The sequence below is a fragment of the Mus musculus genome, chromosome 4, assembly GCF_000001635.26.
Source record: "Mus musculus strain C57BL/6J chromosome 4, GRCm38.p6 C57BL/6J".
NCBI classification, from domain to species: domain Eukaryota; kingdom Metazoa; phylum Chordata; class Mammalia; order Rodentia; family Muridae; genus Mus; species Mus musculus.
The window spans coordinates 58964450-58987131 of NC_000070.6; the positions used below are offsets into that span (position 1 = coordinate 58964450).

Here is a 22682-nt window from a genome sequence, read left to right on the forward strand (position 1 = left end):
CGATTACACTGCGAGCATCTTAACCACTGTGAGCATCACCCCAGCTTATTACACCCTTACTTGACAGTAAGAGACTCCAGGTTCTATTGTCCTTGCTGGATCAAACCTTCATGGAACCATCTTGTGTCCCACCACTCTCTCATCAGGTGCTCCTTGCTCCTCTCCAGCTAAGACTTCGGGGACTGTGTTCCTTGACAAATATCTCCAACAGCCCCCACTAGGCCCCACAGCCACACAGTAGCTCTACTCTGGCTCTGACCTCCACATGTGCATGATCCTGCCTGGGATCCAGCTGCCTGTACCAGATCCTTCATTTCCCTGTGAAAACCTGCCCCATCCACCTTGGGACCACATATCTCCCTCTGAGACGTCCTATGGGTGACACTGCATAGGCTACCTGAACTTTGTTACTAGGTTGTCCTTGTGTATGGTGTCCCCTTGTTCTGCTGTCTTTGAGTCCTCACACCAGGCCACCCTCCTGTTCAAACACCACCCTCACTCTTCTTGGCCTGCATCCATGTTCCCCCAATCACACTGACTGCTTTCTCGATCTCTTGTAGGCTCTCAAAGGCCCACTGAGACAAGAAACCCTCTTTAGCTAGGCAGTGGTGGCATACATCTTTAATCCCGCCACTCAGGAGACAAGCAGATCTTTTTTTAGTTCAAGGCCAACCTGGTCAACAGAGTGAGTTCCAGGATGGCCAGGGATACAGTGAAACCCTGACTCAGAAAACCAAAACCAACAACAAAAGCCCTCTGTACTGTGTTTAATCACATTGCTTTAGTGTTCCAGGCCTCTTCATCATTCACTCCCAACCTGACCCCACCCCACTCTTGGACTCTGTATGCCTGGCAGCCAGCCTCCATCAGTGAGCTCTGCTCTGAGCCATGGCAGCTTCCCCAGTCCAAATCTCAGCTGGCAAGCACCTGCTGTTCCAATTTATATCTTTAGGACTAAATGGCTTGATAAGAGAAGGCACAGCCAGCAGTGGTAATGCACACTTTTAATGCTAGCACGTGGAAGGCAGAGGCAGTCAGATCTCTGTGAATTTGAGGCCAGCCTGGTCTACAGAGTAAGTTCCAGGACAGCCATGGCTACATAGTGACACCCTGTCTTGAAAAAGAATGGGCTTAGGGAATGGACCCAAAGCTTTAAAAGGTTTAATTTTCAGTGGCGGGGGGAGAGCGAGACAGGGCTTCTCTATGTAACAGCTCTGACCGGCCTGTAGAGTATTAGTTTTTTACTGTATTTGTCAGCAAAATGTTTCCAGAATGTTCAGGACTCAGAAGGTACCAGTGTACAGAACAGTTTGTCTCTTCCCCTAACACTCCTCAGTCCCAGCTGTGGTAAGTGACAGATTCCTCCCTTGATCTGTTAGCGTCACTACACAGCACACCAGTGCGGGCTGGCCCTGAGAACTGCATAGATCAGCAATGTGGCTCCCCCCCCCTAGTATCTATAAACAGTTGGAAGAGAAATCTTTTGCCTTCACATTACACCAAGTTCACTGTCTTAGTTAGATTTAACCTCTGCCTTGGCATGTCTCACAAATCACCTGAGTGGTGAGCCTTAACTGAAGACCCGCATCGGTCGGGCTGGCCTGTGACAGTGGAGGAGGCTAAGACCCCTGTGGCAGGTGACTGCACCCAGGAAATGCTACCTCCCACAGTGGGCTTAGCCATCCTCATAGAGTGGGTTACCATTTCCTCTATGTATATGAGAACATTAGCTGAACACCAGCCTGCACGAGCTAGCTGGCAGACCGTCCTCCACCGTGGTTTCTGCTGTATGTCCTTGGTTACTGAGTTCCCAGGTTAGAGAAAATGTTAACAGAATACAAAGCAGGCCTTCCTTCAAGTTCCTGCCCTCATTTCTCTTGGTGACACCTGTGACCTGAAAGTGTAAGTCAAGAAAACCCTTTCCTCCTCTAAATTGCTTTCATTACAACAGAAATAAAATCAGAACAGACACCAAAGGCAGTATTTGTCACGGTCACCCAGGAGGAGCTGAGGTAGGCAGAAACATGCCTGCTCATTGGTTGTCATGATTTCATTCTCTATCACAGATGGGGAAAAAAAAACACACATGTTTTATTAGCTAGGTCAAACGCATTGCTGTTACATCTTACATAGGACAGTATACACTTGCACTGAATGGTAAAAAGCTAACCCTCCAGGGACGATCCGTGGGCCATTTTTATTTTCATGCTTTCACTATGGTCTTCCCCAGATTTTCTCCTTTCAACATTCCCATAAATGCTGCGGGCATTTTCTCAAATCCTTCAGTGACGTATTCATGACACTGGACTTTACCCTGCGTTGAAACAACAAATATTAGGGGTTGACATCATCTTCCAAATGGCATTTTTTTTTCCCATCCTAGCAACAAACTCATCAGATACACCGTAAGAACCCTGGAGGTCTGAGGTGTAGGTCCTCTCATCCGTGGATAACAAGATCTATGGACAGAGTGTGCACGACCCATCCCAGTGGAATAGTAGGCAAAGTGGTCCTCTGCACCAATCCAACAACTCGGGGGTCTCAGAAGAGAGGCACACCCTCAGCAGAGGCTGTTTACATCATAGCCAGATGACAGGAAACACTACACCTCGACTAAGACTGGAAGAGGTACAGCCTGTTCAGGAAATATAAATACCACGGGGCTGCACACCCTGCTCTCCCTTCTAACCAAGGTCCCCTCACGTTACTTTGGAGCCTGGGAGACAAGGGTTCACATCAGAGGAGACTCTTCAATGTACTTCACATGTTCAAGGATGTTCGGTTCTACTGAGACATGGTTTAGCTACTGTAGTCCAGCTTGCCTAGAATTCTTGTCCTCTCACCTCTGTGGATTACAGGCATGCACCACAGCACTCAACTCTAGGGTTTTTGTTTTTAAAGGGGTTTTATGTAGAAACCCAGGCTATCTGATAACTCTTACATAATATATTCCAGTGATGGCCGAATACTCCTTATAGACTTATGGCCATGCCACATGCTTGAGGGACCTCAGAAAGTACAAAAGTAGAGTCTGAATCCCCGACCTGGAAGCCCTAGTTCATTCCTACCCTTGACAGGACAGAGACATGCATAAGATGGAAATCTAAAATCTAATGTAATAAATAAAAATACGGGATGAATATTGCTGCTGTGGGCTGAACTGTGCCCTACCTGCCCCGCCCCTCAGATTCCTTTGATGAATTCTGAAGTTTCCCAGTACCTCAGAATGCATTTTCTAAGTCAAGACCTTTACAGACATAATTAAAATATAATGAGGTCACATGAGCAGGCCATAATCAAATGTGACTAGGGTCCATTTTAAGGAGTAAACCAGGCACGCCCAGAGAAGACCATGAGAAAATGCAGGAGGAATACCGAGTGAAGAAGCAAGCAAGTTCAGAGTAGCCTCTAGTACTTCAAGAAAATCAATTCCTGTTGTTTAAGCCACCCATCTCGTGGTGCTTTGTGACAGTAGCCCTAGAAAACTAATGCAAATACTAGCGGAGATTTTAATAAAGAAGAAAATGAAGGTATAATATGAGGATATATGGAAACTTCCATATATCAGGTTTTTTTCTTGTCAATCTTCAATTGTATTAAGATAAAAACTATGAAAGAAAAAAAAAAGGTAGGGCTTTCAGTGAGGAAAAATGTTTGCTGAGCCTCTGGACTCAGTGCCAGTACCAGGCTGGGGAGTAGGCGGTGGGGGCAGGGAACAAGGAAGTAGATTAGAATGAATGAAGACAGCTCAACTTCATTTAGCAAGAAGTTCAAGCAGTGAGGAAATGGGACTGAGGAGTCCACTCCCAGAGCCAAGTGGCTCCAAGAGCGAGAGACACAATGCACCCTTGACAAAGGTTGGTGGGATGGGGTTGGTGTAGAAGCCTGAGGTACACATCTGAAAAAGAATGGAAAGAAAGACACTATACATGCAAATATAGATAAGACCACCTCCAGGCATCCTGTTATAAAATGGATGGATCTGAATAGCAATGGAATGTAGAGCAGCTATGGACATGGTGGCGCATGTCTCTAACTCCAGCATTCAGGGTGCTGAGATAAGACTGTCGTGATACACAGTAACACACTGACTTCATCACTGTCTTTTCCTCTAACTCAGAAATTTAGAGAAGTTTGTTTTGTTTTTTTTAAGATGAGAAGAGACTGTTTGTATTTGAAAACACTGATCCAACTGGCTTAGAGAAACAACAGAGCAAGAAAATGAAAGACTGAAGGACAGGGGGTTAGGTTGTGAGTTGCAGACGCCTTTGGGAGCTGGTGAGGAGGTGGAGTGCCTTGGTCCCCTTACCTCTGAGACCCAATTCATTAACTCTGTCAGAGCCTTCTGGCGGACTTCTCCTTGCCACCGATTCACGATGAACCCCTCCATGCGGAGTTGCTGATAGATAACCACCTCTGGGGCTGGGCCTGGAAAAGTAGGGTGCGTTTGTGGGACAGAGTCCAGGGACATGTCCACAGTGAAGCACAAGTAATACAAATCACTGCCACGGTTCTCTAAGCACACCCCCTCGCCCCCACTTTTTCCTCCACTCCCTTCTGATCCATGGGGCTGCTGACCACTGCCACTAACTACTAACTGTGTAGCAGGGAGAATAATGGCACCAAAGACATTCACAGCCCAAACCCCACAGCCTGTGAGTATATTATATTCTGTAGAAAAAAAGAGAACAGTGAGAGAAGAGGCCTCACTGTTGCCTGGCGGCCGGCATCTGAGAGCATGATACTCTATTAGTCTCACATTCTCCATGGGTCAGCTGTAGATGCTAATGGAAGGGAAGGGTTGGGAGAGCTGAACAATGCGTCCCTGGCATCTGGAGTAACTGCAGTCCAATCACTACCTTGTAGAAAGTACCATTTGTAGTCAGGAAAATGGAACCTTGTCTCGAACCGATGGAAACTGGCACATGATGCGTGGCATATGTAAATGCAGAATGAATGTATCACCACTTCTGCAGCATGGCGCTTCTTCAAAGGCTCATAGATAGCAACCTCATTTCATTAACCTTATGTCACTGAGTTAAAGGTTCAACTTTGGCTAGGGAGATGGCTCAGTCAGTCAAGTGCTTGCCATGCGGGCATGAGGACATGAGTTCAGATCACTAGCACACATGTGCAAGCCAAGCGTGGTGATTCAAATCTGTACTCCAGACAGAAGGACCCCTGGAACTCATTAGCCAGGCATCAGGATGAATTGATGGGCTCCAGCTTCAGTGAGAGACAACAGTCTCAAAAACTAAGATGGAAAGCAAGAGGATCCCCAGAGTTGACCTTTGACCTACACACATACACTGACACACATATATACATCACACCTCACACATGCACAAAGGTTGAAACTCCAAATACTTCTGCTGAGCTATTCATCCTGACAAGAACATTGATTTCTTTTTTGAGTGCCACAAAGCAAATATGGGTATACATTGGTGGAAATCATGACTTGTCTCCAAGGTCTAATGAAACTGGACTGTGCTAGAATTTCTGGGCCTCAGAAGCAAGGCAGAACCCCCATCTGATTAAAATAGACAAGGTCAGTTGCCATCTCTAAGATCTGTCTGAGTAACTAAAATTATAAAAACTAATTGCTAAAAATACTAGGTTAAATTACTATGTCTAGAAATCTTTGGTTATACTTATTTGAACTACACTTAAGAAAATGTACCCTTTGGGTAGCAAACAGATGATTTCCCACGATTCCACCTTAGCATCAGTTGCAAAAGAAGATGGATGAGGGGTTTGTCCCTACCAGTGAGATTGCCAATTACTCTGGGATGTCTGCTGAGTTCTCTGCGCTGACAGGAGCGCTGATCTCTATTTTGAGTGCAACAAAGCAAACATGGGTATAAATTGGTGGAAATAATGACTTGTCTCCAAGGTCTAATGAAACTGGTTGATTCTCCACAACCCAAGAGGGATTCTGTGGCCAGTCAAGTGCCCATCTCCAGGCAGCTCTGCTGTCAATCTGTGCTGTGAGATTTTATTCACACTAGTCGAGCCCAGAACAGCAGTAACCAGTTGTTCTGCGATCACCCATAGACTGATGATAGACACAGATCCCTTTGTCTTCTTCTTTCTTGGTGATCTCAGATAAATCTGTCACCCTGATAACAGAGCAGGGACCCAAGGTGAGGAGCAACAGCACTGGGTGTGGTTTTGTGTCAGTCGCTCATCTTGTAAGAGGCTTGCATAGGATCCCTCATAGACCAGAAGCAAGGCAGGTAGGGCTCTTGATTGATTGATTGATACTGCTTTTGGACTTGGGAGTGTAAAGGGGAGGTGGGGAGTGACTTCAGTGTAGGAGAGAGAGCACAAGAGAAATAAAAGCAGCCAATCAAAGAGTGTGTGCAGCGGGAGGGCGGGGTCAGCCACGCCTCTATCTGTCAGGCCATATCAAACACAGATGGCTTGCTGCTCTAGAAAGTCAGCCCATGGCTGTGAAGATATGGCAGCCAGCCCATCCCTTCCCCATATCTGTGAAATTTCCCCTTTGTCCAGCCCTCCTACATCTGCAGGAGCAAGGTACCCTGGGGACATGGTCCAGTACGGTTGTATTGAGAGATGGCACCACAGATGGCAATCCTTCCAAATGTCTTCATCTGGAGTATAACAGCGTTTGAAAACTCTCCACCTACCTAAGGAGAGAGCCAAAACAATGTAAGTACTTTCAAGAATCCATTTAGGAGAATCGACAAAATTGGTCGAATCAGGACAACAGTTGTAATTATTGCAGCTAAAATATATCAGAAATGGATATTTCCAGGAGGTGGAGGCAGGAGGATCAGAACTTTAAGGTCATTCTCACTTACATAGTGAGTCTGAGGCCAGCCTGAGTTGCATAAGATAGATTGCAAAAAAGGAACATTTTCATTTAGCCTCAGGAACATACTTTGTGTAGCATAAAGTTAGTGTGTTAAATATTAGAATCTTCTACATAGCCCTATGGTCTCATTATCCTATAATCTAAAAGGTATGTAAGACTACACAAAAGGTATTTGAGGAGCAAAGCTACGGGACTCACACTTTCAAATTTCAAAATACACTGTGAAGCTCAATTAAAGTGACATGGGCAGTGGAACCAGACGGAGACCAAAGGCAGCCATTACATTTGTTATCAATTGGTTTCCACATAAATGAATGTCAAGACAGTTCCTAAGGGGAGAAGCCTTAACAGCTGGTGCAGAACTGCAGAGCCACACATGCAGTTGGTGCATAGCCACACGGAAAAGCCAGTGGCTCTCCCAAATTGTAACACAAATGTGTTTATAATACTGACAGGAGTGTCAGGGCTAACCCTTAAACTCTCAGTAGAAGCAAAGAGGTGCACATTGGTGACCCTGAGAAGGCAGCGTCCTTAGACAGCACAGCAAATGCCCAACCAACTACAGAAGTAGTCGAAACATCTGTGTTTCTGAGGATTCTATCGAGAGAATGACGATAGCTCATGGAGCTGGAGAAAACCCCTGAAAACCATATCCAGTCAACCTTCATTCTCACAGGATTCCATATCTGTGAGCTGTATTACTTGCTAAGATTCATCTGTGCCTTCAGAATGGGACCCAGGTCATTTGCAGACATAGGTGTTCCCAGCAGAGACTGAACAAGCAAGGCGATTCTCTCCCTTCCTGTAATACCATGGGGACAAAGGATGGAGACAGTGGAGCCCGGGCTTTGGGCAGAGTGCAGTGGAGAATGGATGTCAACTTTGTGAGTTTAAGGGCCAGTTACATAACACTTCATCTTAATGTAATTCGCCTGAGCCTAATTTCTCTTTTGTAAATAAGTTACGGGAGCGGGGAGGTGCTAGGATTTAAGATTTTAATCCACATGAGAAACGTTGTTCACATGTAGACATTTCTCCTAGGAGCCATAGTTCAGTGATCCTGGTGGCTTTATGTGACACAACTACTGCAAATAAAGTTAACTGCAACAAAGAGGCATGTACTCAAACATAAAGAACTCAGACAACCTAGATGAACACTACACTGTGCACATTTCGCCAAACATGATACACGTGTGTCCATGAGTGATCTTCAGTGTTATTTGTCCCAAGGAAATGTAATTCAAAACCACCTTGAGATATCACTTCAAAAAGACTAAGATAGGTATAAGAAAACCAGCAATTGCTATGGAATGATTCTAACCCTTCAAGACCGCTGGTAGGAATGTAAGACAGTGCAGTCACTTTGCAAAAATACTTTGGCAGTTCCTCAAGATGTAAACATGAAGTTTCCATGTGACCTAGCAATTCTACTCATGGGTGAACGCCCAAGAGAAATGAAAACGAATTCAAACAAAAATTTGTACATGAACATTTATAGTACCTTATACAGTGGTAAAAGAAAAAAAAGTGTAAAGAACTTGATGCCTAAGACCTGATGAATAGATAGAAAATGTGGTATATCCATATGATGAAAGAGCACTCACTCATTCAATAGATGAATGACGGATACCTATGACAACATGGATGGATATGGAATCGCTCTGCTAAGTGAAAGAATCCAGGCACAAAGGAACACATTTTTGGGGGGAAGAAAACGGGAGGGGGTGACTGATGATTAATGTTTCTTTGGGGAATGATAAACATTCTAAAACCGCAGTCATATAGACAGTCTGATACTAAAGTGGGTAAGATCTGAGCTGTAACTTCCTTTCTTTTGCTGTGCTGGGACTGAATGCAGGCCTGTGTACATGGCTGGCAACAGCTCTATTACTGAGTTATAGCTTCAGTCTAAAATTCTACAGTTGGTTGGTTATTTATTTATTTACTTATTTACTTATTCATTGCTTGATAATGGAAGACGTGGTCTCACTAAGAAGCCCAGGCTTGCCCTGAGCCTGCTATCCTCCTGCCTCAGCATTGTGAGCACTGGGATTAGAGGCTTAGCTACTATGTCTGGCTATGCAGTTTAAATGAATAAATCCCATGGTCTGTGCAATTATAGCTTAACAGATCTCCCCACCCCCAAAGAATGTACTTTATTCATTTGTTCTAGCTGGAAACTTTAGAAACCTGTTCCTTTATGTAATACTTTATTGGTAAAATCAGATAAGCTGAGTTTGTACTTACATTATCAAAATAGCAATCATAACCATCGGGAGAGGCTGTCCTCAAAGCTTCCTCCAGTGACTTTACTGTCTTGTAGTTAAAGGCCACGTCGAATCCAAGCTTCTTAAGATAGGCAACCTTTTCATCAGACCCTGCTGTACCAACAACTTTGCAGCCCTAAATGGGAGGGGGAAATGCCGCCCATTACAAGAAGCATGGTCCAAATCCACTTTCCCAGGCTTACACCATCAGGTTGCCCAAGAACACACCTTGTGCTAGTCAACTTTCCCATGCTATGGAAACCACCTGGGTAAACACGTTAAAGGAGGGTAGATTTAATTGGCTAACAGCCTCAGATGCTTTATCCTATAGTCACTTGACCCCATGTGTCCAGAGTATATTATGTATTTCACAGCAGAAGGGCATGGCATTAGAAAGCCACTCATCTATGGCAGAAGAACGAGAAGGGACAGAGACAGATAAGGAGACTCTAGAACAACCTTCAAAGACATGAGTCCAGTGGCTTACTTCTTCCAGGTAAGGTCTTGCATTCTAGTTTGTCCTACCTACCGACAGTGCCATCAGACTATGAATCTATCGGTAGTTGATCCACGGGCAAGGTCAGACCCTGCCCCCTCCCCTATAACCCAATCACTTCACCAAAGTCCCACTTCTGAAGTAGGGCCAAGCCTTCAATGTATGGGAACAAATTTCCTACCCAAACCACATACACCCCACACATGAGGAACTCCACAGTAACTCAACAAAACCCAAGGGTGAAACTGGTCCCTAAGCCAGACTAGAAACCAGCTACAGCTGGCCTGACCGCTTAGCAGATATCACCTCTGTCTGCTATGTTTGCCCTTCAACCCGCTGCTTTACTAACCTAGTCACCTGACTGCCTGGCTTCTTCACTCTGGGGCACCTCTTCTTTTCTCCCAAAGACATATCCTATCCCAGTGCTGTGGTCTTTGTTGTTGCTGTGTTTGGGGTGTGTGTGTGTGTGTGTGTGTGTGTGTGTGTGTGTGTGTATGCAGGTGCCTAGGAAGACCAGAAGAGGGCATCAGGTCTTCTAGAGCTGGACACACAGGTGATTGTGAGCCACTGTGTGGGTGCTGAGAACTGAACTTGATAAACAAGTGTTAACTACTGAGCCATCTCTTCAGCATGGTGCAGTGGTCCTTAGAACACCATTTGACACCACCACCACCCCACCACCCCGCAAGGATTTTTAAAACTTTATACTTATTATTGGGCATGTGTGTGTGCTCATGACACGTGAGTATGGATGCATACATGCATAGCAGCACACATATGAAGGTCAGGAGACAACTCTGTGGAGCCAGCTTTCTCCTTCCTCTTGCACCTTTATATCGGGTCCAGTGACTGAACTCAGGTCGTCAGGCAGATGCAGCTTGCTCCTTTACCATGTAGTCATCTCCCCAGCTCTCCATATTTTTAATAAAGCATTTTCAATCTATATATCGGAAATACTTCTAATTCATTTTATAAATCTAGCCTATACTGAATATAGTTAGACATTCGGAGTTCGGAAAAAGAAAAACCAAACCTCCTAATCAAACTCACGTATAAAAGACAGAGGCAAAATTCTCTCTAAATGCTATCAAATCAGGGACTGGGGTATAGCTCGGTGGTAGAGCCTGTGCCAAGCATGTACTAGACCCTGGGTTCAATTACCAGCCTTACCCCCAAAACTACTAAATCAGTCCCAAGGGTATATGGAATGCTAAAATGGCTCCAGAAAACAAATGCGATTCATTGTCTGTAAAGTCAGCACAACAAAAGCTGGAGGAGGATTCAAGATCCAGCTGCTTTCTCACCTATGTATTTACGTATGTAAATCTTTCCTACAACCTCACTCAAGTTCAAGCTCCTATTAGGAATAAAGACCAACCCTTGGCTATTGGATCTAGCCCAAGATTCAACTCTATTCCCCTTCCTTTGTCCCTCTAAATTGAGCAAGAGAATACTTAGTAAAAATACTGCTGCTGCTACTACTATTACTATTACCGCTACTACTACTAGTAGTAGTAGCAGTAATAGTATCAGCAGCAGCAACAATAACAGCAACAATAGAAAAATAGCACTCAGTACTCAGTACTCAGTAGTCTAGCTGGCCCACTCCTGACCTGTCCTGTAGTTATCAATCAACACTGGTCAGCTCGTCTTTACTATTCTCTTCTCATTGTGCCCTCCCAGCCTCTAACTTCTAAGCTAGTTGCAGCAAGCTGACTGCACACCCCTTGAGTCCAGAGAACCCTCTGCAGGCGCTGCTGTTCTCAGTGCACAGAGTCTTGCAGAGGCACGACTAGAGGAAGACACATACCTTGAGCTTAGCTATCTGCCCCACAACAGAGCCCACTGCTCCTGCTGCTGCGCTGACCATCACGGTTTCTCCACCCTTCACGCCACAGATGTCAAGCAGGCCAAAGTAGGCAGTGAGGCTAAGGAAAGAACATAAGGATGGATGTATGAAGAGTGCTCTCCCTCTCCCTATTCCCCTCCTTCTCCCCCTCCCTGTCCTTTCTTCTCCCATAACCCCTCCTCCTCCCTGCCCTCCCCTCTCCCTCCCCCTTCCCGTTTCCCCTCTCCCTCTCCTCCTCTTTTGCTATGTTAGCCCAACCTTCCTTCCATTTCACTAGTGCTGGGAAAACATATATTACATCCCAACACAATTTCACAGATACACACACACACACACACACACACACACACACACACAGGTCTCTCTACAACCTAAGGGCCACATTTTCTGGCTCTGTTACACCAGTGTCAACCAGCATCTCCTTTCACAATCTACCTCCATGGGATCTTTAGAGTCAGCTTTCACTAGACACACTGACCTAAGGAACCAAACCTCACTTCCTTTTAGAAACAAAACAGAGGTAAGATAGAAAGGTCAACAACAACAAAGGAAGTCCTAGGCAGAATTTATTAAGCTGCTTTAGCCTAAGGGGAACTTAAAGAACCAACAATTTAGAAAAGAAAATATTAATTTGGACTCCCCACCCCCTTCCTCTTTTTTTTTCTGGGACAGATTTCACTGTGTAGCCCATGCTGGTCTGGCCTGGAACATGCTATGTAGACCAGGCTGGCCTCAAACTCAGAGATCTGTCTGCCCTCTGCCTACAGAAGGCTGGAATTGAAGGCATGTGCCACCATGCCTGGCTTGATTTAAAATATATATATATATATATATATATATATATATATATATATATATATATATATAGTGTCTAGCTATATCTCAGGCTGGCCTTCAACTCATGACCCTCCTGCCTCAAATGTTGAGTAGCTGGGATTGCAGAAGACAGAAGACAGGATGGTTTTCTCTTGTGTGTTTAAAAAAAAAAAATGATTTCCCACATTGGGCACACTGGGGAATGTCGGAGCCTTTAATAAGTGAGGTGTCTCTGACATGATTTTGCCCCTCTTTGATTTAGCCTCAAGAATATTTGTAGATTACCTTTAACTGACAGGAACTGCACAAATGTAGATATATATAAAGATATGCATGTACATAGCATGTTTTATATACACATACATAGAATAGTGAAATCAAGCTAATTAACATACACATAACTAATTTCCAACCTTACTTATTGTTCTAACTATGTTTGTCCTGCTGTACAGCAGCAGTATCTCTTAAATGTACATCTCCTAGATAAGGTTTGTATCTTTGGACCAACCTGTCTCTCGGCCCACATCATTACACTCTCCCTACCATGGATTCCACTTAAATTACAGTTTGAAGATGAGCTGACCCCCACCCCCACCCTGCCCCAGGCTCCCCAAGGCTCATTATGGCTTCCCCAAGGCTTGGCTTCCAAAGCATCAGTGTTCAGAGATGTGGTATTGGCAAAGTGATTAAATCATGAGGGCTCTGCTGTAACCAAAGCATTAATTGCATGGATTCATAATATGATAGGAGACAGGAACCAGTTGGAGGAAGCAGATCACTGTGAGCGATGCTCTAGAAAAGATGCATCTCATCTCTGGCTCCTTGTTGCGTTTCTCTTCTTCCTGAGTGCCAAAGGCTAGGCAAGTCTGCCCCATCATGCCCCTGGCACCATGACCATCCCCCTTGTCGTCCATCAAAGCAACAGTATGAACTGAATGAACTGAAGCCTCTGGAAACCATGACCAAGCAGAAATCTTCCCTCCATTAAAGTTTCTGCTCCTGGGCACTTCTCCCAGAAAGAAGAAGCTGACACAGGATGACAGTGAGAGCATGTGGTGTCTGTCTTTCTGTACCTGACTTACTACACTTAATGTCTTCCAGGTTCATCTACAATATCATAAATGCCAAGACTTCCTTCCTTTTAAGGGTTACACGGGATTCTTTTATACATAATGTTTTCTGTATTTAGCCACTAACTCAGTTTGAGCTCCTTCCTTTCTTTATTCTACCATTTCCCTCTCATCCGTCTTTGCCTCACATCTACATTCTGACAAACAAAACCCACCCAGGACACTTACCCTGGCATGCCAACTGTCCCCAGTGCCAAAGACAGTGGCAACTTGTCCGGCCACTCTACAGGCAGCTTTGTCAGTCCATTCCCATCAGAAATGGAATGTGATGTCCAACCTAATAAAGCCGCTACAATCGTTCCTTTTGGGAAGGCTGAGTTTTTACTTTCCACGACTCTGAAAGATAAAAGTACAATAAGACATGTGATACCTTTTCCCATTCATGGGAGTCAGGGGTCTGTGTGGGGAATGTTCACAAGACGATATTGAGGTTAATAGTCTGTGAATGAGACTCTGGGGTATCTCCCCTTAATTCTTAGCCATTGTGAGAGCCTTCAGAGAAGAACATTAACAATGGGTCCAGCATCTATCCCTGTCCCTGCCCACATCCCTTCTTTTGAGCAAGGGTCCTTTATCCTTTGGCTCCAGGTGCCTCTGTCCCCCATCCTCTGCCAACACAAGTATGTGTTCATTTCCTTGATTAGCACGAAACATAAAACTTTACAGAAGAGAGGCTGCTGATAGGTAAAGCAGGTAGGGAGGACACTCTGCACTGGAAAAGAAAAAAATAACATAAAAATTAAGCCACTGAGAATTTTTAATTAAAAAAAAACTATAAAAGTGACAGAAGCCATCTAGGAAAGGCTATGGCAAGCAAGTGAGTTTCCTGGATAGTCCACCATTTTACATGGCTACCATGGGTGCACTCTGGAGAGACATAGCCTCAGAAACTTCATCCCAGGATTACTTCTTGCTGCTGATAGGCCTTTCCTGCCACTACTACATAGCCTAATGATTCTTGGACATCAGCCCACCCTATTGTGTAGATTTCCTGAAGATCAACATGAAGATGAACTTTCACAAATTAATGCTGTTTAAATAAATTAATGGCTTTACCTTATTCCTAACTTGATTCAAATAATTTTAGGCAGAAAATTTTGGGAGATGGTTTTAGTTGTTTTGTTGGAACGATGTAATAAAATTAGCATCAAGAAAAGAATAGTAAGTAAGGCTGCATAATAAGGAATACAATGAGCTTTATAAATTGCACTAAGAAGGAAAATAGGCTTGGGACAAATTTGTGATCAAGGAAAGACATTCATTCTAAGTCAGGTTCAAAAATGAGGCCACAGATGATCAAGGAAAAACATTAATTCTAAGTCAAGCCCAAGGATGGGACCACAGGTGTGCACTATGATAAAGCAAGGCCATGTGAAACCGTTGCTTTGAACTTAAAATGAGCTTACAGAATGAAACACTGCTTTGAACTTCCTTTTGTGTAACATTTTATCTATGAGGCAATTTTATAAAGAACTTTTGTCTAAGAATGTAAAAAATGGGCTAAGAGAAAAATAAAATGTGGCTGTTTGGGTTCTATGTGTCTGTCTGTCTATATATATATGTGCATACATACATATGTATGTATAAGTGTATGTATATAAGTATGCATGTGCACTTGTGAAATTGATGAAACAGGTGGTTGGGTCCGACCAGTGTGTGTGTGTGTGTGTGTGTGTGTGTGTGTGTGTGTGTGTGTGAGAGAGAGAGAGAGAGAGACTTTCTTCATTTCATTTCTTTTCTCTCTGCCTCATGAAGAGTTGGTGAACACCAAGCCTCTCACTTGGCCAATGAGGGGCCCTTGAGCCACAGAGAAAAGCCCAAATAACTAATTTCTCCCTCTTTAATTCCCTACTGCTATCAGCAGATGTTAAATCGCCAGAGCTAGCAGCTTTTGGTCCCGATCCTGACTCTATACCCCTTTCATTGCCTTCCTCAGGAAACTGGATGCCGGGCTTGCTCTCAGCATAAAAGAAAATTCAATACCTCTTTTTCATCATTTTGGAAGATTTCTTAAGCAAATGAGAGGATACCTGAAAGCCACAATTACAAATGTCTTTAATTTTAAGCTGTGATTAGACACCAGAGAAAGGCAAAGACCCAAATATTTGTCACACTAACACCCCTGGCACAGAAGCAGTCTCTGCAAACTAGTCAAACAGAGGGAAAGGTCTACAGACATTTCTGTGCAAAGGACACACACGTAACTCATAAGATAAAGTGGACAAAGAACTCACAAGAAGACTAACATCGCAAGTAACAAAAGCAAGGCCAACTAAACTGAAGGTTCCCTGGCCCCCATCCCTACGCTGTTCATCTCAGATCACCAAGACCGATGGCCAAGGAGGGGCACAAGGATCAAGCAAACAGATTCCTTGATACTGCTCAAGGAAGCAGATACCCATGCCATTTTTTTGAAGAGTAATTTGTCAACATCTTTTCAGCATAAAAATATGTATAGGCCAGTGAGACCGCACAGCGGGTAAAAGCGCTTGCTCCTCAAGCCAGGGAACCTGACTTGAATCCCAGATCCCAGTAAGAAAGAGAGAAAGAACTGACTCCTGGAAGCTGTCCTGATCTCAGTTTGTGCACCATGGTCCTTGCATGCCTGCACCCCACCAGCACACACTAATAAATAAGGTAGCTCACAATTAAAAACATACATATAATCTTTGTATAGAATTTGTACGTTGGGGAACACAATATAAAGCATTCTTGTCTAAGTGGCCAAATAACACACACACACAATAACACACACACACACACACACAATAACACACACAATACACACACACACACAATAACACACACACACAATAACACAGAGAGAGAGACAGAGACAGAGACAGAGACAGAGAGACAGAGAGAGGGAGACAGGGAGACAGAGACAGAGACAGAGACAGAGACAGAGAGATGCAAGCTTCATTAGGAATTACTAGTAGTAGAAAACTTTGAATATAACTGTTATCAGTAGTAGGTTTAGTTAAATGAAGAATGTAATGGAATAATCTCTAGCTTTTAACAAACACAGATGGTATATTTATGCACTGACAACAAACAATGTATGAGTTACTGAGAGGAAAAACCAGTTTGCTGGCAAGCATATCAAAAATACATAAACGTCTGTACTTAACAGGGTTTGAAATAATGCATTAACAACTGACTCAGAGGGAAACCTTTCCATTCCCAAATTTCAATTTATTTGATTTTCACAATAATCATGAATAAATATATAGGGCTTTATTTATATCACTAAAAGTAAGGATGGTGGAGAGGCTGAAAGGACAGTTCTAGTCTATGATAGTTTGTGTTGTCAACTCGCCTGGCTGAGAGCCACCTAGGAGATGAGTAGGTGCGCACCTCGGGATATGTCCTATAAGGGGGGGGTTAACTAATGTGGGAACTTCCTTGAATGTAGGCAGCATAGGCTGCCACAGGCTGTGAGCTTAGATGGAATAAAAGAACAGAGAGATAAAAGCAAATTAGCATGGTGCTCTCACTCTGTCTATCTATATATCCATATCTATATCTACCATCTATATATCATCTCTACCTATCATCCATATCTATCATCTATATCTATATCCATCTATATCTTTCATCTATTTCCATATCTATATATATCCTTCTTTGTCTTCCCGTTTGCCTGGAGCCAGGAAGACTCTGCGACAGGCTCCTGCTGCCATGATCCTTCTCAGTTCAGGCTCAGAATCAAAGAGGCAAGAGCCACATACTGAGTCCTAGGAAATGATGAGCCCAACAAGCCATTCCTCCCTTAGGTCATTTCGCTCGGGGTCCTTGGTCAGGGCTACATCATTCTTCGTTCTCGCCCAGTGAACCACACAGCCACAAAGGCTGGGGAGGGAGCAGCAGTGAGCAGCAGGTGGACAGATGCAGGCAGGCCCAGCAGGCTGGAGCCAGAGGAGGCACTTATCCACACAGCAGGACTTGTGTAAATACCAATTACACAATTGCACAAATTACCTGGCCACTTGCTCGCCCATCATCCTGTCGCCCTCCTTCAGTTTTTTGGCTGCAACTCTGAAAAAAAAAAAAAAAACCATCCTTAGTGTGCGAGACCAGCTGGAAGAAAACAGCTTGAGTATCAAGCCAGTGGCAAACGGCTGGGACACTGTGTACAGAAACAGCACCCAAGCTGCCCGGGCGGCACAACCGTGTGAGAGACGGTGGGAGGTGTTTCTGCCTCGGACCCTAAAGTACGCATTCTACGAATGAATGAGAGAGTCCTACCACTGTGTTTGCTTGGAAGTGAGTGTCTGTCAATGGCATTCAAAATACAGCACAAACTAATGCTACCCCAAGATCAACCAACCCCGAAAGGATGGTAATTACCATTTGGCTTCATTCAGTGGAGTCTCCGGATGACGAGTCTTAACTCGTGGTCTTTCTGCCTCAGCTTCTCAAGGTTCTAGCCACCCTGCCCATTTGCTAGTTAACACAGTTAAATGGTATTTTTTTAAACCAAGAGTTGAATCTTTGCCAACAAGCTATGAGGAAAAAAAAAACCCTATATGATCGATTGATTGACTGATTGATTGATTTTCTGTATTACTTACTTAAGTTAAAAAAAAAAATTGCTGAGGCACCATTGAAGGGCATTTATTCCCTTCCTGACCTTCAGTGTTTTCTGAGTCATGAGTTTGAGTCAACTCTGGACCACATAATTAAAACAAACAAACAAACAAACAAACAAACAAACAAAAATACTGGTAAATAGAAGACAAGAAGAGCTGGTTTTAGTCTTAGTAACTTCTGCTCAATGTTTGCAGTGGTAAATGGCAGGGGTTGGGGCTGGCTCCCCCCGCTCCCCCCCACATCAATTATAGAAGCAACTTCACTGTGCAGAGCTGACCTTGCCTATAGAAGATGAACAGCCATGAATCTCATCAACTGATACAGTACAGGGAGAAACAGGGAAGCCTGGTGTTTTACTCAAGGCCAGTCTTAAAACATGAGCTGCAGTGCTTCAAAACACTGACTGACACACAACCTAAGAAGCTGGGGAGGGGATAGTACCTCATGTAAGGATCCACAGAGAGGAACAGGGCTTCCAGCAGGACCTCTACAAAACAAAGCATTCCAGACATAGTTACAGACCTGGTGGCTACAATATTCTGGCATTCTGAATAAACGAGCCTACTCTTTCTGCTTAGGGGCAGAAGATACCATTCATAATTAAACCTACCGTGCTGCCAATGGACTCCAGAGCCTTGTGCATGTGAGAGAAACGCTCTTACCAAGAGCTTCACGTCCAGCTCCCCACCCGTGCTCTCTACTGACGATAAGAAGGACTTTCCATTCGGAGCAGCCCAGCTGTTGATGGTGACGATGATAATGCTACTTTTATTATTTTAGAGGGATCCATTTGTTTGCTGTTTTCAACTATTGGCCCATCCTATTTAAGGTCAAGGTGAGTAACTTACTCAAGGCCACATTAGTAACTACCTCAGGACAGTGTTCATGTAGTGTCTTAATTGGCTTTCTACTATTGTGATAAAGACCATGATCAAAACCAACTTGGAAAAGGAAGGGTTTGTGTCCCCTTACACACCCCATCACAGTCCATTATAAAGGGACATCAGGGTAGGGACTCCAGGAAGGAACCTGGAGGCAGGAGTTGAAGCAGAGGCCATAAAGGAACCCTGCTTACTGGCTTACTCTCATGACTTATTCAGTCCGCTTTCTTCTCTATACCATCACCTCTGCAGGGATGTCACTGCCTAAAGTGAGCTGAGCCCTCCTCTATGACCTGTCCTTCCAGAATGTTCTAGAGAAAATGTCTAAGACTTGCCTACAGGCAACTTGACAAAGCCATTTTCCTTAGCTGAGGTTCTTCTTCCCAGATAACTCTAGCTCCTGTCAACGTGACAGAAAAACTAACCAGGAAACATCGTGTTTTATTACCTACCTCAAGGAATACCAAAGAAGATGGGCCTTTGTTAGAGTGACTTCCAACTGTGTATTTTCTGAAACTCTGGATCCAAGTTTTGGCCACTGCACCTTAAACTTGGACAGTGACTCTGGCATGAACAGCGCCTGCATCCTGTTCTCAAAGGCTTGCTCACTGCGGCACCCCACAGACAGCCCTCATAGTCTGGTCTCTGGCAGGGCACAACTGCTCAACTCACTGTCACCATCAGACTTGCAGGGACACAGGAGACTTCCTCCTCTGTCAAAGCCATGAAGGTTAAGGTACCCAGGTATACCCAGGTATGAGCTGCATCAAAGAAACTTCCTACCTGGGGACAGGGCACATTAAAGCTTCAAAGAAAGAAAGAAAAAAAAAACTAAAAAGATTTATGTGGCAGATTGCAAAATGGACACGGATACCTCCCACCACTGTGTCCTGGCCTTCCGGTCAAGAAATCTGTGGGCTGTGAATGTAGCCCAGTGGTTACCTCAGATCATGGCGAGGAAGAGGTAGCCAAAATAGATAGATAGATAGATAGATAGATAGATAGATAGATAGATAGATAGATAGAAACAAAAAAGAAAGAAAGAAAAAGAAAAAAAGGAATTTGCCAGCCTTTAAATCTGGACAACTTACTTAGATCTATGGGATTTTTAAGAAAAGTACTATAAGTAGAAGCTTGAAAAGTTCTCAAACTTTGGAGTTTGCCAACCCCAGGCTGTTCTAGATCCACCACAGAACCACACTGCAGGGAAGGAACCCAATCTGGCCTCCCGGAACGGCAGCCTGAGCCGCAGGAAGCCTGCTATCCTTAGAATGACAATGAGACTTTTATACTAGTCAAACTGCTAACACAGAGAACTGTAAACTAATTAAAAAAAAAAAAACTATTGTCTGAAGTCAAATGGCGGGACTCTCTTTTCTGCAGCAGATGCAAACTGTTGCAGCCCCCACTAAGATCTCCCTTACCTCCATTATTTAAGGGTGGGAGCTCAGTCGTCTTCAACTCGAAGTTACCGTCCGTAGGGAAGCCTTCGAAGTGCTTCTTCAGGGTCCAGCTCTTGGCCTGCACCATCCTGGTATACCTAGAACATGGTAAACGTGGACTCAATGACCATCTTAGAGCCCCTGGGCATAGCACTGAAGCTGGGAAACATAGCCCTATTATCATTTAGCATATTATCATTCTATTACATTCATTGAGAACTTTCTGGCATTATGCTAAGCACTTCACGTGTCTGATCTCATTTTATTCCCATGATTTTCCTGTCAAGACTCAGGTGTGTAGATGCGGAAACAGGCTAAAACAAACACTCAAAGCAAAGAAAAATGTAACCTGGAAAATTCTGTCCGGGCCATGCTGGAATTTCTCTAGAACATTAAACAACTAATGGACGTGCAAAGTCCTGCAGTTCCTCACCTCTCCTGCTGTGACTCCTCAGGAAAGCCTCAAATACAGAGAACCAAAGACCACAGGTTTGTTTTGTCTTTTTCCTACAGAAGCATGGACCTCATAGCCACTAGGGGGCGCAGCGGCTCCATCTAATTTTCTCTGGTTTTGGCTCCAAGGTGGAAATCAATTATTTGGTTTCATCTTGCCTCCAGGCAAAACCAACAGACAAAGGAGCTAGTGCTTTCAAGGGTTAGAAACCCAGACCAACCCATCATCACGTGGGACCCCAGTGAATTCTTCAGATAAGCAATCAAGGCTAACCAGTTAGTTCACCCTGGACATAGGGTGGAGAGCCAATCCAAAGCCCTACCCTTCCTTCCTATTGGCTTGTAGCTGTTTGCAACGTGGGTTCTCGAAACCCAGGCTGGCCTTAGTGATCTTACAATCCGAGCTTCATGAGAACCATTATGTGGCCTGGTAATCGGAACCGAACCCTATACAAGTGATCTTAACGTCTGAGTCATCTCTCCAGCCTCCATGTCACCTGCCCTGCAAAGTAAGATTTTTTTTTAATTGACAAATTTAAACTTACCTTGATAGGACACAGTGTCTGCAATGTAGAGTGCCTAACATACCCATCGCCTTCTTTAGCTTCTATTTTCATGAGAAATAATCTGCTTGGTTTGAACTATTATTATTATTATTATATATCATTATTGTTTAAAGAGCCACACTCATGTTTCTGTACCCTTTCACAAATACTTTTAGCCCTTTTCAGCCTCTAATAACTATCATTTCACCCCATATTCATGAGTTCAACTTGTTTTTCTTTTTCTTAGATTTTTGTTTTGGTTTGGTTTAGTTTTTCTGAGACAGAGTTTTTCTGTATAGCCTTGGCTGTCCTGGAATTCACTCTGTAGACCAAGCTGGCCTCGAACTCAGAAATCCGCCTGCCTCTGCCTCCCAAGTGCTGGGACTAAAGGATGTGCCACCACTGCCCAGCTCAACTTGTTTTTCTGATTACAGCGCCCGTCTGTGTAGCCAAGGCTGGCCTTGAACTCACTATAGCAGAAGCTATCTTGGAACCTTCCATCCTCTTGCTTCTACATGCCAAGATATAACAGGCATGCTCGCTCAGGTTTAATCTAGTTTACTGTTATTACTAGTTCGTGTGTACATGATGCAGGTGTGTGGGTGAGGGCGCTTGCGTGTCACCGAGAGCCTAAAGCGACTTCAGGAGTGGGTTCCCGCCTTCCACCCGTGGTTTCAGGGATCGAACTCAAGTCATGGGACTTGTGTGATAAGCACTTTCACACGCGGAGACATCTATTTCACAGGCGGGTTTCCCTTGTGTTTTAAGAATACATAATTCCGTCTCTTTTTCCAAAAAGGCAGCGCCTGGTCCTTCTGAAGTCGCCACAGGTCTAGTAGGTCCCCCTTGCAAAGGGTCCTCTCCGTACATGGCCTGACTTGCAAGTGTAGCTTTCACTGCGCATGCGCAAATCCCCACCCCTGTCTTCTCTTTTGAATCAGTTTGGCAATCCTGCAAACTCTGTTGCCCAGGCCTTCCTGGGTGCTGGCAGTCGCGCTCCATGCACCCACAACGGAACAGGCAGCCAGACTTTGCCCTATTCCTAGTGCGGGTCTCAATCTCTTCAAGGGCGTGCAGGACCGCGAGACGACCCCGGCCTCCCTAACTTCCTAAGTGCAGAACCCAGGAGTCGCCGAGTACCGGTGGGGTGGATTGGGGGTGCCTGCCGTGCTCACTTGCTCAACCAGGCTCTAGATGCTCGGCGGGGAGAAAGAAGGGGTTGGAGGAGGGAAGAGAGAAAAGAGAGGGCTCAAATAGAGTAGTGTAGAGTCTACTTACACAAGCTCACAGAAACTCCTTCCCGGGAGACCGCTCTGAATGCTTCGCAAAGCGCCCAGGACTTGACTTATACTGGGCGGTCGGTGAGGGCGGG

At 44.5% G+C, this 22682-nt stretch overlaps 1 protein-coding gene across 2 annotated transcripts; it reads right to left on the bottom strand.

The window, feature by feature from the left end:
- Positions 1-1140: 1140 nt before the first annotated feature.
- Positions 1141-22682, bottom strand: Ptgr1 (prostaglandin reductase 1). 2 transcript variants are annotated; one of them, NM_025968.3, is made up of 10 exons: positions 22589-22629; positions 20295-20410; positions 18431-18476; positions 17378-17434; positions 13565-13732; positions 11412-11529; positions 9086-9241; positions 6542-6650; positions 4310-4428; positions 1141-2314 (listed from the first exon to the last, which is right to left on the bottom strand). In NM_025968.3, the coding sequence occupies exons 2-10, from the start codon at positions 20398-20400 to the stop codon at positions 2204-2206; spliced, it is 990 nt and encodes a 329-aa protein (NP_080244.1). In that variant the 5' UTR covers positions 20401-20410; positions 22589-22629; the 3' UTR covers positions 1141-2203. The 2 variants fall into 2 exon arrangements, with proteins under 2 accessions (NP_080244.1, XP_011248390.1); XM_011250088.1 differs by having other exon boundaries at positions 2068-2314; positions 6523-6650; positions 22589-22682.